This window comes from Strix aluco, chromosome 15 (genome assembly GCF_031877795.1).
Source record: "Strix aluco isolate bStrAlu1 chromosome 15, bStrAlu1.hap1, whole genome shotgun sequence".
In the NCBI taxonomy this organism is placed as follows: Eukaryota; Metazoa; Chordata; class Aves; order Strigiformes; family Strigidae; genus Strix; species Strix aluco.
In genome coordinates this window covers 6,925,782-6,938,565 of record NC_133945.1, presented here as the reverse complement: position 1 = coordinate 6,938,565, position 12,784 = coordinate 6,925,782, and the positions used below count along the sequence as shown (strand labels likewise).

General features: G+C 48.0%; 1 protein-coding gene across 3 annotated transcripts; it reads right to left on the bottom strand.

The window, feature by feature from the left end:
- Positions 1-2,595: 2,595 nt before the first annotated feature.
- On the bottom strand, positions 2,596-12,397 carry SSTR5 (somatostatin receptor 5). 3 transcript variants are annotated; one of them, XM_074840603.1, is made up of 2 exons: positions 12,339-12,397; positions 2,596-4,600 (listed from the first exon to the last, which is right to left on the bottom strand). In XM_074840603.1, exon 2 carries the CDS (start codon positions 4,534-4,536, stop codon positions 3,424-3,426), a length of 1,113 nt encoding a protein of 370 aa, XP_074696704.1. In that variant the 5' UTR covers positions 4,537-4,600; positions 12,339-12,397; the 3' UTR covers positions 2,596-3,423. The 3 variants fall into 3 exon arrangements, with proteins under 3 accessions (XP_074696704.1, XP_074696703.1, XP_074696702.1); XM_074840602.1 differs by lacking the exon at positions 12,339-12,397 and adding an exon at positions 11,634-11,694; XM_074840601.1 differs by lacking the exon at positions 12,339-12,397 and adding an exon at positions 10,216-10,410.
- Between the last annotated feature and the right edge of the window lie 387 nt (positions 12,398-12,784).

Below are 12,784 nucleotides of genomic sequence, written 5' to 3'. Positions count from 1 at the left end.
TTGCTGCTAGTGTGAACGACCCTCTGGTTTCTTCATTCTGATAATTTTCCATGTGCTCAAGAGATCAGCTGCTCCAGAGGATCAGGCTGGTGATGGACGATGCCATAGATGTACTCAGCAACACATTTTGACTTGAATTATGCATCCCCGTGCTTCTGCAGAGCAAGCTACCAACGCTGCATACATGGGCCACCCTCCCTCTGTGAGAGCATTAATTATTACTGCTGCTTGCAAAATGATCTGTGAGCTAAAATGGGTTTTTCTAATTCTGTCACTGGAGAAGAACTTCTGGCTAATCAACTGGAGGCAGATGGAGTTGGCAGAGATGACATAAAGGCCTGCACTAATTACTCCACGTGTCTCAAGAACTGATAAGAGAGTTGATTTATGCCTGGAACAGCCTGATAATTCCGGAAATAATAGATATTGCATGACTTAATTAATCATTGTAAACCTGGTTGTGCTGTGATTTTGAATTAACAGTCGTGATATAGTGCAGGTGTATGGAAGGTGGGCTACAGCCTGCTGCTGTGAGAAGCCTAAATGTACCTACTTATGGCCCAAAGGAAGGACCAGGCTCTGGATACATCCTGCAATTGTCTCTCATTGTATCTGGTGAGTTCTTGTGCTCTTGTGCTTGGGGAAGGTGAGTGTGGCCACGTATGATGGCACGAAGAAGGAAAATGGTGCATATATATACACACAGCAACAGTGGGAGGGAGCAAGAACTTGTTTAGGAATCTGTCCATCCTATGAGTTCATGCTAAATAGTTACATGAGGAGTAAGTAGTTTTAAGGCCTGAGTAGTTCTAGCTCAGGCTATCGCCCTGCCTGGTGTGTTTGGCCCTCAGGACCGGGGGCCATGAAGGCAGGTCTGTTCTCCACCTGCATGGATGAGAGGGGACACCCTCGGGTGGGAGCAAAGGCTCTGTCCACCCTGAGCCACATGTCCTGCTGGCTGGAGTCAGCCTACGGGACAAAACATTATTTTGCTCTGGCTGTTGTCCTGCTTTTTCAATTTTTCATACACAGACCATTGCAGCTCTATGGCCCACCATGGGACCTCCCTGTAGGATCCCCCACCTCTCACTGCAGGGTGATATTTTGGACATAACACAATGTTGCTCTTTGTATTTGCAGATGCACAATGTTTTCCTGGAACAGCCTGGGAGGATGAACAGGTTTTACTCTGTTTTCACCTTCCCAGGAGCTTGTTTTCATTCCTCCACTGTGGCTGTTGAAGTGAAGATAGATGTACAGGCTGGTTGGGACCCACCCATGGTGGGCCAGAATATATATCACTGAACAGGAACATGCTTTTCCCAACCAAACATCAGTTAGAAATATCTTAGGTATGATCACAAATCCAAAAATGAACTTGCCTGTTAGAGCTGATGGAAAGGCAGGTAGATCCAGGGTCAGTTTTAGCCTATTAAGAAGCCCAGTGACTAGGTCTCTGGGCAGGGATTTAACTTCTCCTTCTGCAGAGTATTTTAAGAAGTATTTGTGTACCACAGTGCCACATGTTTTAACAAATTAGACCTGCTTTTAGCACCTTATGATGCTAAACATGAGTAGATTTTGAACTGTGCATGTCAGGACATGGTTTGGACTGGGAACTACAAGCTCCTGAGAAGGACAGTTAAGAGAAGCAACAGGTCTCTGCTTCCAGGCAGTGCCGAAGCCCTCAGTCAACAGGACTCGTGGAAACAAGCTGCCGTGGTCTAGCTGATAATGGTAACTTGGCTTGGAAACATTTTCAGACTCCTCTGCTGAACTTGCTGAGCCTTTGCGAAGCTACAAGGAGGAGAGGACTGCAACCTGGATCTCATTGTGGAAGGCCGACAACCCCAAAGTCTTCAGTAATTTCATCACGGGGCCTCTCACTTTAATCGCTCTTGTCCACCCTTCTCCTGGTTGCACTCTAGAGGAGAACCATCTCAGCATCATGCTCTGTTTAGAGTTATTTGAATAATCTGCCCTGCTTGTACAAATACCAGCCTGATATTTACTGCTGGTGCCGTGGCTCAGCCATGTCCCTTAGAGATGCTGTAGAAGGTCACCAAAGGTTGAAAGGACAGCTGAGATGCCCTCTCCTTTTGTATCCCCTGCCCAGCTTGCTATTGTCTACAAATAAATTTCCTTACAGAAGGATTGTTTGACCTGTGTGGGTGACAGTGATGGTAGAAAGCAATTTCTACAGAGAACAAATAGTTTCTGCCTGGATTAAAAGAAATATCTAATTTGCTTTCTTCCTTTTTGTGTATGAAGAGTCCTTGATTTACAGTGCAAGCAGCTTGGATCAGATACGAGGCAGGAACTGGGTCTGGGTGCTGTTCCTTGCTCCCCTCATCCTACTATATGGTCTCACATTAATCATTTGACCTCTGTGTATCTACTGAGCTCTCAAGCACCATGAGGCACAGGGACTTTCCTTTTGGTGTCTGAGCAGGACAGAGCCCCGTAGGTCCCTGTACTTGGCCCTACCATACCCAACTGTATTGCATCTACGATGATTTAAGCATCAAAGACTCAGCTGTATCTTGCACAGTGCCTGACAGTGCTTGGCGAAGCCATGAAATGGATAGTCAGAAGGGGATTGAACTTGGTTTAATTTCTGAAAATACAGTTTATATTCACGTTCATACTTACATTCAGAACCAATAAATATACACAACAGCTTTCCAGGACTTCACAATCATTGTCACTTACATAATAATAAAGTGGTTACATTACATTTTATATGCAGTTTGGTTTAGAATGTGAAAGTATCATGAATACATTGAACCCTTTCAACAATGTTTTCCTAGTCTTGTTTTTATTCCTTCTTACTGTGTTTGAAAGATTCCCAAATACTATAAATCTCTTCTATGGGTTGACAGTAAAACAATGTAAATGGACTACACAGCACTCTATAACCATGGCTCATACACAATTTTAAGATCAGTGCTGTGGCCTTTTTTGTATGAAATTTCCTCTTAAGAAATAGTGTTTTTCTTTTAAGAGATCTCCTTGAAGACTTCCAAAGATATTATCTGAGCTGTTTTCTGCTTTGAGTGGATCCCAACAGTGCAAAGCAGCCATAAACTCAGCTTAACAAGGTAGTTAAAACAGGTTTAGTGTTGTTTTGCATCACTAGAGCAGTACAAAGCCGGCAGCGTGTACCAGTAAATCAGTTCTCTAGAGTACAGAAAGTGGTAACACACATCTGACTTACTTAGCTAAAACACCCTAAGAGCTTCACACAGCCCAGTATAGCCCATAACGCTTCTGGCTGGGAAAGGGAGGGGAGTGAAGAGAAGTCTATGTACATTTATTTGAGCTTGTGGGTCTCCAGATTTTAGCTTGGCTATGAATTCATCTCTCCTTTAAGTCCCCAAGTTCTCCGGGTCTACAAGTGCTTTGCAGTACCAAACCATGCCCTTAGACCTTGCTAGTCTGCATATGTCCATTGAATTCAATATTTCTCTGGGTTAACATTGATTCCTGCAAGCGGCTGCTGTTCTCTTGCCTGTGTTCAATGGGGTCACCATCCTCTACACCATTGCCCTTTTGGAGGCAAAGGACTTTCTGAAAACTCTGCTTGAAGTTGTCAGAAAGAAATCCATAAAGAATGGGGTTGGCACAGCTGTTTGCATAGGACAGGACCACCACAAAGAAGTACACCCCTACCAACACAGGGTCTTCTGGAAGTATAAATATCAAATTGACAATGTTCATCATGTAAAATGGGAGCCAGCAAAACACAAAGACCACCACAATGATCACCACCATCCTGGTCACCTTCCTCTCTGATCTTCTGCGCCTCGTAGACCCGACTCGGATCCCCGAAGATTTGACTTTAATCACAATCAGCAAGTAGCAGAGACAGATCACCAACAAAGGACCAAAAAAGCCAAGGACCGATGTGTAAATGATGAACGCTGCTGACCAGATGTTGACAGGCTCTGGCCAGTTCATGTTGCAGGTGTGAAAGTCTTCCTGCACATCTGAAAAGATGATGACTGGAAGCACCACCAAGAACGAGAATGTCCAGACAGTCACACTGATGAGCTTGGCCACCCTGGGACGTCTCCACTTGGTTGATTTAATGGGATGAACTACTGCCAGGTAGCGGTCCATGCTCATCACAGTCAAACAAAAAATACTAGTGAATTGGTTAATACCATCTACAGTCATAACCAGCCTGCACAAAAAGGAGCCAAAAGGCCAATAGGAGATGGCGTTCTGGGTGGCCAGGAAGGGCAGGCCCAGCATGAAGAGCACGTCGGCAACAGCTAAATTCAAGATGTATATGTTGGTGACAGTTTTCATCTTGGCATAGCGCAAAACCACATAAATGACCAACGTATTGCCGCTGAGTCCGACTGCACATACAAGGAGGTAACAGACGGGAATCAGGACTTTGTGGATGTATTTGAATGAGGGCTGCTCTGAGAGCGTCCCATTCTCCGTCACATTTGTCAGCAGTGAGGAATTCACATCGCTGGAACTAGCTTCTGTACTAAATGTGTTGGAAAAGTATAAAGGATCCATAACTTCTACTCCTCAGTTTTTCTTTTAAGGCTAAGAGAGATTAAGCTTCACGGGCATTTTGTTCCTAGGGGAAGAAAAAAAAAAAAAAAAAAAGGAAAGAAAAAGAGAGAAAGAAAGAGTGAATTCAAAGTAGACTAAGTTTTACGTATAATTTCATTTTCTATCTACAGTCAGAATCTGTGTTTGAATTATGCAGTTAGTACTTGTGATGAGATCAATGCCTGAACAAAGGAACTGCACAATGAGAGAGCCCAAGGGCTCATCCCAGTAGATGGTGGTATCTAATTTTCACAAGCTCCATGCAGTGGGACCAGAGCTGGCTGTAACTATGAAGACGGGAGCCTGCACGGCAGGAACACAGCATGCAGCCTGCCACGAAACGCAAGCAAGAGGAGAGAGGGTGATGGCCATCACGCTTCACAGCCAGAGCTGGAGCTTTCTTGCAGCGAAGATGTCTGAATGCCCCGGCATGTGGGCTGTTCGCGTCCAAAGCCTGCTGGTAACGAGGCCAGTTCTTCCTCTGCTGATGAGAAATGTTAATTCTTACATGCCTCTTGTGCCACTTGGCAAGCAAACTTCACCATTGGACTGTATCACTCTCCATAACTTGTTGTACACATATTTTCCTCTTTTGTGAAATCAAGAAGCAGGGGGGATAATACCCTCTACTTCCCAACTTGCAAAAAAACTACACAAATCCAGAACCCACCTTTCCTCCTAGCTTTCTGTCTAAAAACTGATACAGAAAACGTTAGAAGATAATTTTGAAAGACTCTGACAGAACAGCACATACAAATCAGACTGAAAGCACAGCCCTGGCATTAGCACCAAAAGATTTAGAGTCAAATTTGGTGCAATTCTGCTGTTGCTTAGCAGAGGGAGCCTAGAGAGGCTCAGGGACTGCCTCAGCCCTGCCTGACTCCCCTGCAAGCTCTGGGTGCTTTCAGAATCCAGAACCAAAGATAGTTCCTGGCTCTTCCTATCTGAAGCTCCGCTACGATGTTTCACAGGTCTCCCTGTTTACATAGAAACAGTCTCAGTTTGATATATTCAAATACCACTTACTGCCTGGCAGAACCAATTGAGAACCCCCAGGGAACATTGGCAGCTGTGTAGGTGGGGAAAAAAACCCCTCCATAACCACTGACAAAACCCTAGGAAGAAAAATCAATGAACTCCAAGATGGAAAGGGCCATGTCTGAGAACACTTTTCCATCGGATCAGGCCACACACACACAGATGCGAAGACTGCAATGGAAAGGAACAAGCTGTTTCTTTCCCATCTCTCAAGACTATTCTTCTGTTACTGTTTCCGAATCCTTCTCTTCTCACCCTGAAATGTGCTTTTTGTCTACAAAACACCTTTCTTCTGCAAGAAATCCAAACTGCAGTGGGCAGCTTCAGGGATTACAGACAGCTGAACAGATTTGGCAATAGAATATGTTTTATTAGACAATCTGAAAAGGATTGAAAATTCCCAACACTCTGTTTCTGTGGTGTGCTTGATTCACATGAATATTTGTTCATTCTTTGTCTAAACATGGTCTAAGTAGGTGTTTATAAAGCTGCCCACTATAAAAAAGTTAAAGCATATGCTTATAAAAAAGGGAAGATTCAAAACATCCATCTGGCCCAAGACCTCTCCCAAGTCCGGCCAGCAGACAGTGGTGAAGGTGCTCAAGCAGGACGTGCCCAGCAACTTTTGTTCCTGTCATCTGATGGCTGGGTTTCCATAATAATCTGGGGCCATGAATCTGGATTCCAAACCACCCAGCCCACAGTGCACCAGTCCTTTCAAACACAAGCAAAAGACTGTATCATGTAAGCAGGCAAGAGACTTCTTGTCTCCAAGAGGAATGCAAACACCTCCATGGGCTGGTTACTGTGCTTTCTCTTTGGGTGAGAAAAACTGCAGTGGGTGAGAGTAGAAGGCCCTCCAGCTACCAGTAGTAATCATAAATATGCTGTTCTGATTTGGAAATGTGCAGATGGGAAGTAGGTGTCTCACATGTACCTCCGTGGCTGGGAGGAGATGTACCAGAGAAATCAGAAATCCAGGGTGGCTGGGATGGGAAAGCTGAGAGAGCTGCCAAAGCTCAAACAAACGTTGGCTTGAAGCTGGGGATGAGAAAGGGGCAGAGAGGATCTGCAGGTTCTGAATATGCTACCAGGGGGTTTGGGGTTTAGGTATTGCAGCTACGGGCTCCCTGCAAGAGTCGCTGCAGTCCCTGACAGCACACTGCAGGGAGAGGTCAGCTGAGACCATGCCCCTTGTGAATTAAACAGGACTGGATTAGGGCTTATATAAGAAAAGGCAAACTCCAGTTCTGGCCAAAGAATGGACTTTTTCACTCTGTTCTGAAACTAATTTTAAAGTTATATTAAACCTCAGATTACTTGTGTGGGAAATCTGGGAGAAGCCAAAGCAGCACCACACTCCTCTTGACCTGTGAGGGTTTTGATCTTTGAAAAATTGCATTTTCTTGCAACCCAGATGCTGTGTGACCCAGCTGTTACCAGTATCTTTGAAGGGAAGAATATAAAGGAAACAGGTGATGGGATGAGGCAGTTGTGTTTATAAATTCATATTCATGGAACTGCATCTTTGGACCAAGTATGGTGCTGACATTGGGAAGGCACTTCTCCCCAGACTAGCTCAGCAACATCCAGTCTGGGCCAAAAAGCAAAAGTTTTCTTCTGGGACTGCAAAAATAGGATGGTAAAAAGAACCAGCACTGCCACTCAGCAGGGGAAGGTCAGGAAATGCAGTCATGTGTAGCTCTCATCTTAGTGCTATAAAAAAATGAGGATGGACATCTTTTTTTTTTCCCCCCTCACAGTAGATATCCTTGAAATTGTTGACTATAAAATTACACAGTAAGCTCTTCAAGCCTGTTGCTCCTTCTACCACATTTAGAGTTCAAGCCTTGGGAGAAGCACTGAGGAAGAGGAGTTGCTTTATGTGGATAACCTGCTGCAAGAAATCCCTGCTTGCCAAGGGCCTCAGGTTCTTTGAGCCCTCCGTTGCTGGCCTTCCTGCTGCACCCAAAGGTTTTTCTTGAGGGACCTTTGTGTGTCTTCCACAGAGGGACACAACTCTTCCAGCCTCCTTCAACAGCAGCTCTAAAAGTCATCTCTTGCTGCTGCACCATCCCCAGGAGTCAGAGATACTTCAGCAGTTTATCAGTCTGCTGCTTTAGTGTGTTGGGGCTCTTTTAGTGTGTTGGGGCTCTTCTCTTCATTTTGTGTGAACATTAATCTTTACTCTCAGGTTTTTTGTACCACTTGATGAATTTTGCACCTTTCCCTTCAACAGCAGGTGGATTCTGAAGGAAATGCACTTGCTAAGGTTCTTATGAAGACTTTAGTTTCTTCATTTGGTGCCAGCAAGGTGTAACATCATCTGAACATTTTCCATACACTGCCTGGGGATGTGATGTGCTTAGTCATCCAGATCTGGAAACTGAGCCCAGATCTCATTCAGTGCTTTATCCACTAAGCCATTGAAACCTCATTGCCTTTGCCCTGGTATGTGGGGATTCATTATGGCATGGCAACAACAACAACAAAAAAAAACCCTGAACACCTGCAAAAGCGTGTTTTGCTGGCTGTCTTTGTTGAGCATAGATGATTTTCCCCTGTCTAGCTGATAGCTTGCCCCTCACCAGCACGATTTTGTCTGAACTAATATTGCCACTACAGCAGTTAATGACCACAAACCTCAACAAAGGGTGACTAAATATAATTAAGGCATGCTGACTGATATCTTATACACTTGTTTTGGTATTCTTAATTAATGGATTAATAAAAAAACACCTCTAGGGGACTTTCTCTTGTCCAGATTTTTTTCCCCTTTGGTGTTTGATCTCCAAGGCATCATACTGGTATACTCCATAAAAATATGTGCTTTCTGCTTAAAACACGTGAACCAAAAAGGACAATGGAGCTAAGAACATAGATCCAGAGTAATCACTTGTATAATTCCATGTTCTACTTTTACAGAGCAGTACACTGAAAAAAAATAAATAAGCATCCACTGCAGCTAAACATAACTGACTGCCTGTATCCCTGGCCAAGAAAACTGAGAGAAGAAATAGCAGAGATGTTATGGTACAGACCGTTCTGCTTGGAAGAAGGTTTTTAGCCTTTGCGAAAACTTCTCTAGCAGGTATCCTAAACAAACGTGCTTTTGCTGGGCACAAGAGCAGGTATCCATCTAACAGCACAGAGTGGCCCATTAGTGACTGAAGCATCATCACAACATAAGGAAGAACAAACCTGAAAACAGTCCAGGCAGAACAAGGTTGAAATTCTTCCTGGCTGTAGTTACAATAGCAAAGTGATACAAAAAAAAAAAAAAAAGCCAACCCAAAACCCAACTCTATGAAGCGCATTGCATGAGTATAGCTGGGATCAAGAAGGGATTACATAAAGAAACCTAATTTTACATTTGATCTCAATGCCTATTTACCACCAGAATCATAACTCCCTCTTACACAGCATCAAACATAATTGCTGTGAAGAGAATTACAACAGAGCAGCAGATTACTGCTTCCAGGTGCAGAACCAACAGCAGGAACAGACAAAATGGTAATCCAGACAATTTTAAAACAGATGGCCTTGGTAGTAATGGGAAGAAAAACACCTGGATAAGTATCCAAGAAGTATCTAATAGCAGCAGAACTTTGTGGTTTTTCCCCTGTCCCATGGAGTTGGCTGTGTTAGTGGAGCAATTTACTGTAATGAAGCAGAGAAAAAACTCTCCTGGTCCTTGAGTAAATTTGCCCTTGGGGGGGGGAGGATGAGTGTTCATCACCCACTTCTTCGGATACAAACCGTGGGGCTCACGGGTTGTATTTGCATGGACCGAGCAGGGAGAGCCAAGGGTTGCTGCTGCAGGAGGGAGAGGGAGCTGCTGGGGGAAGGGGACAGGCCGGAGGTGGTGGTGTGAAAGTTGCTGTGACCTGGCAGAGCTCTGAAATAACACAAACATCCAGGCAAGGCTCTGCGCGAGGAGGAGGGAAACACAGCATCGTGCCAAGACCTCCCCAACTTCTTACTGTTATAATAATATTCTTGTACTAAACCAGTAACTGCCTGGGAGCACAGAAATCTCATCATTTCATATACAAAATTCTGGTTTTCCCCACTCTACCCTGTTCCACCACCTGGGGTCAAAAAGCAAAAGGATTCAGTTCAGATGGGAACTTTGTCTTTGCTAAAGTCTGCCATTTGGTATTTCTCAGGGTATGCTTCTCAAAAAAAAAAACCAAAACCACAACAACCCTGGAGTGACTGATTTTTCTCTACAGAATACATAAAAAAACAACTTTCTTGCACTAATTTGGTTTTCTGTTCTGACTAGCTGTATTGGTACTAAACCCTGATCAGCTGAAGTCAAAGTTGAATAATGCCTTGCCACTTTTAGCACTATCAAAATCTTTAGGAACTATATTTTCAAGTTGGCAACAGTTACCAGCCTGCTCAGCCCAGCCCAGTGTTTCCCAGAGCTCTCTGCAGAGATGTTACCTGATTCTATTTTTAGTTTGCAAACAAACAGCCCATAAAACACTTCTGCTTTTGCCAAATATTTGCTAAATACTTTTTTTCTTTCTCCCCCCCCCCCCCCCCCCCCCCCCCAACACATTTCAAGCTCTGTTATGTTCAGAGATTACTCACTTTGGCGGAGCTGGTCCTGTCACACAGCCGTGTAAATCACATGTTTCTGGTTTTGCTCTCAGATCGGTTGATTTAAGCAACTTCAGCCAAGGGAAAGTGTGGAGCCCGACACCCCGGCGCTCACACCCGGGCAGGTGCAGCTGGGGCTGAACTCTGCTGCACCGGCACATCACTAAAACCAGGGGTTTTTACCAAAAATTTTTCTCTTCTGCCCCTCTCTCCCCCGCAATCCACAGACATCAACTGATTTCAGGGACGTGACAGATTCAAAGACAATTCAGCTGAGGAGGATTTAACTGCGGGCTGTGTCTGCTCCCAGGCTGAGGGAGAGCCAAGACACCCACAGATCCCTATGGCTCAGGGACCCCTTCCAGGAGAGGCCCAGTTTGGGGGGAGCTCCCCAACAGCTTCTCTGGCTGCAAAAAGGGGAGCAGCTCGTGGAGAGAAGCCTCGGGGGGACCTCGCAAGGTGCGAGGGCTCGGGCACAGCCCACCCCAGCAGCGCAGACCCGCTCTGGCCACCGAGCTCGGGTTCCCCAGGAATTGGGATTCCCAACACCAGCACAAACAGCCTGATCCCAGCGCTTTAAGCACTGGCTGCCTGGTGTCACCCCCATGTCTCCTCCCCAACAGAACTATAAAAAGTCTCTCGTTTACCCCAACGCAAGCCTGCCAAGTTCAAAACACCGGAGCTGGGTTGTCCTTTCCCCGCACTTCGGGGCACAGGGAACAAACCCTGCCCCGTCCTGGGGGTGCTGGGAGCTGCAAAAAGACACATGGGGCTACTCCCAGGACTCCGCTTTGACCTTGACCATCCCCTTCTTGCTGACCACCCTGGAGCACATCCGACCCCCTGCACGTCCCTCCCGCGTTTTATCAGAAAGGAGCATCGTGCGCTCATCTCTGGCCCCCCATGGCTTTCCCTGCCCCCCCTCCCGCCAGGCCGGGCAGCATTTGGGGCTCTGCCACCTTTTGGGGTCACGGTGGGGCTCGGGCAGCGCCGAGCGGGTGGTGTGCGGGGCTGTGCCAGCGCAGCCCCCCCCAGGTGCTTTTCTCATCCCTTTCAAGGCATGCGAAGGACTGTCCGGCTTCAAACACCATATCCCCCGCTCGGGCGGCGGGTGTCCCGTCCCCCCCCCCCCAGCAAGCCCCCCCCAGCCGGGACGGGCTCACTCCGCTCGCCAGCAACGATAGCCGCGTAAGAAGGGCAAACTGGGGGCGGGGGGAGCCGCGAACGGGACCGAACCCTCCGCACTGCCTCATTCATCCCAGAGAGCCCTCAAAAGCGGGGTGCGCTTTGCAAAGCCCCAGCCTGCCCCGTCCCCATCCCTCCAGTCTCTCCTCGCCCCCCCCCCCCATTTCTCCCTTCAAGCTCCCCCAGCCTCACTCGCTGTTCCCTTCTCCCCCAGCAACGGTTACCTGCAGCTCCAGGGACTCCTCTCCGGCGGGTAGAGGCATGAACCCCCCCGGGCTGCCTCGCTGCACCGGCTGCAGCCCCCCCCCCCCCCCCCCCCGCTCCGGGAGCGCACCCCCCGCTTCCCTCCGGCGGCGGCGGGCGGGGACCGCGGCCGCTCCCCCGGGGAGGAGGGACGGGTCTCCCGGCCAGGGCTGTCTCCGGCTGGGAGGGGGGGGACGGGGACACACAGGGAGCAACGGCAGGGGAGGAGGGTGCTGCAGCCCGGGAGGGGACAGCTTGGGGCCACCCACTCTGCAGAAAGTTGGGCTGGAGGTAGGGAGCCGTCGGTGCTGGAGGCGGTAGCCCTCCGCCGGGATGTTCTGTCCCCCACTACCACCCCCCGGCATGCCCGTGCCCCCCACCCCAAGCTCAGGGACTCCCTTACCTGGCTCTGTCGCCCGCTGCTATGTGCCGGCCCCCCGAGGAGGCGGCAGCCCCCAGCCACGAGTGGAGGGGGCGGGAGGGGGTCTGCGCCTTGCGAGGAGAGCGGCGGCTCCTGGGAGGGGCTGGGAGCACCCACGCTGTGCCCACGGAGAAGGGAAGGGGGTGTCACAGGAGATCTGCATTTCCTCCCCTGGTCTAGCTCCCTTCCAGCTCCGAGAAGTCCTTTTAAAGACTCCCGCAGGCTCGTTGGGAGCGAGCCCCCTCCCCGAGCGCAGGGGACTCACCGCTGCTCCTCCGAAAGCCCCTGAGCCTTGCAGGCTCCTCCAGGGAGGGGAGAGGAACCATCATCTTCATCACGTTTATTTTACACTCCTGTCCCCAGGCACTGAGCCAAAGGGAAGACTGAGGGACAGTGTTGCATCCTGCCTCTCCGTGGAGAACGGGAGCTGAAGTCCCAGGTGGGGATGTTTTACTCCAGCTGGCTACAAATCAGGCCCTGAAATTACTAGCGAGTGGAAAGATGTGGGGCTTAATATCCAGGCTGCCAGGCTAAACTTGGTGTTTGATTTAATCCCTCCTAAATTCCCACTGGCTTCACCAGGGTTCTACTGGGCTGAAGTATTTTGCCCTTTGAGCGCAACAAGTGGAATAAAAGTTGTACATAGCTGTCCACACTCTGCCCCGCACCCTCCCTCTGCTATTACCTATAACACCCGTACCAGTGTCACCT

Excerpts from the sequence above, each read along its gene's own strand:
- SSTR5 (XM_074840603.1), bottom strand. The coding sequence starts at position 4,536 with ATGGATCCTTTATACTTTTCCAACACATTTAGTACAGAAGCTAGTTCC.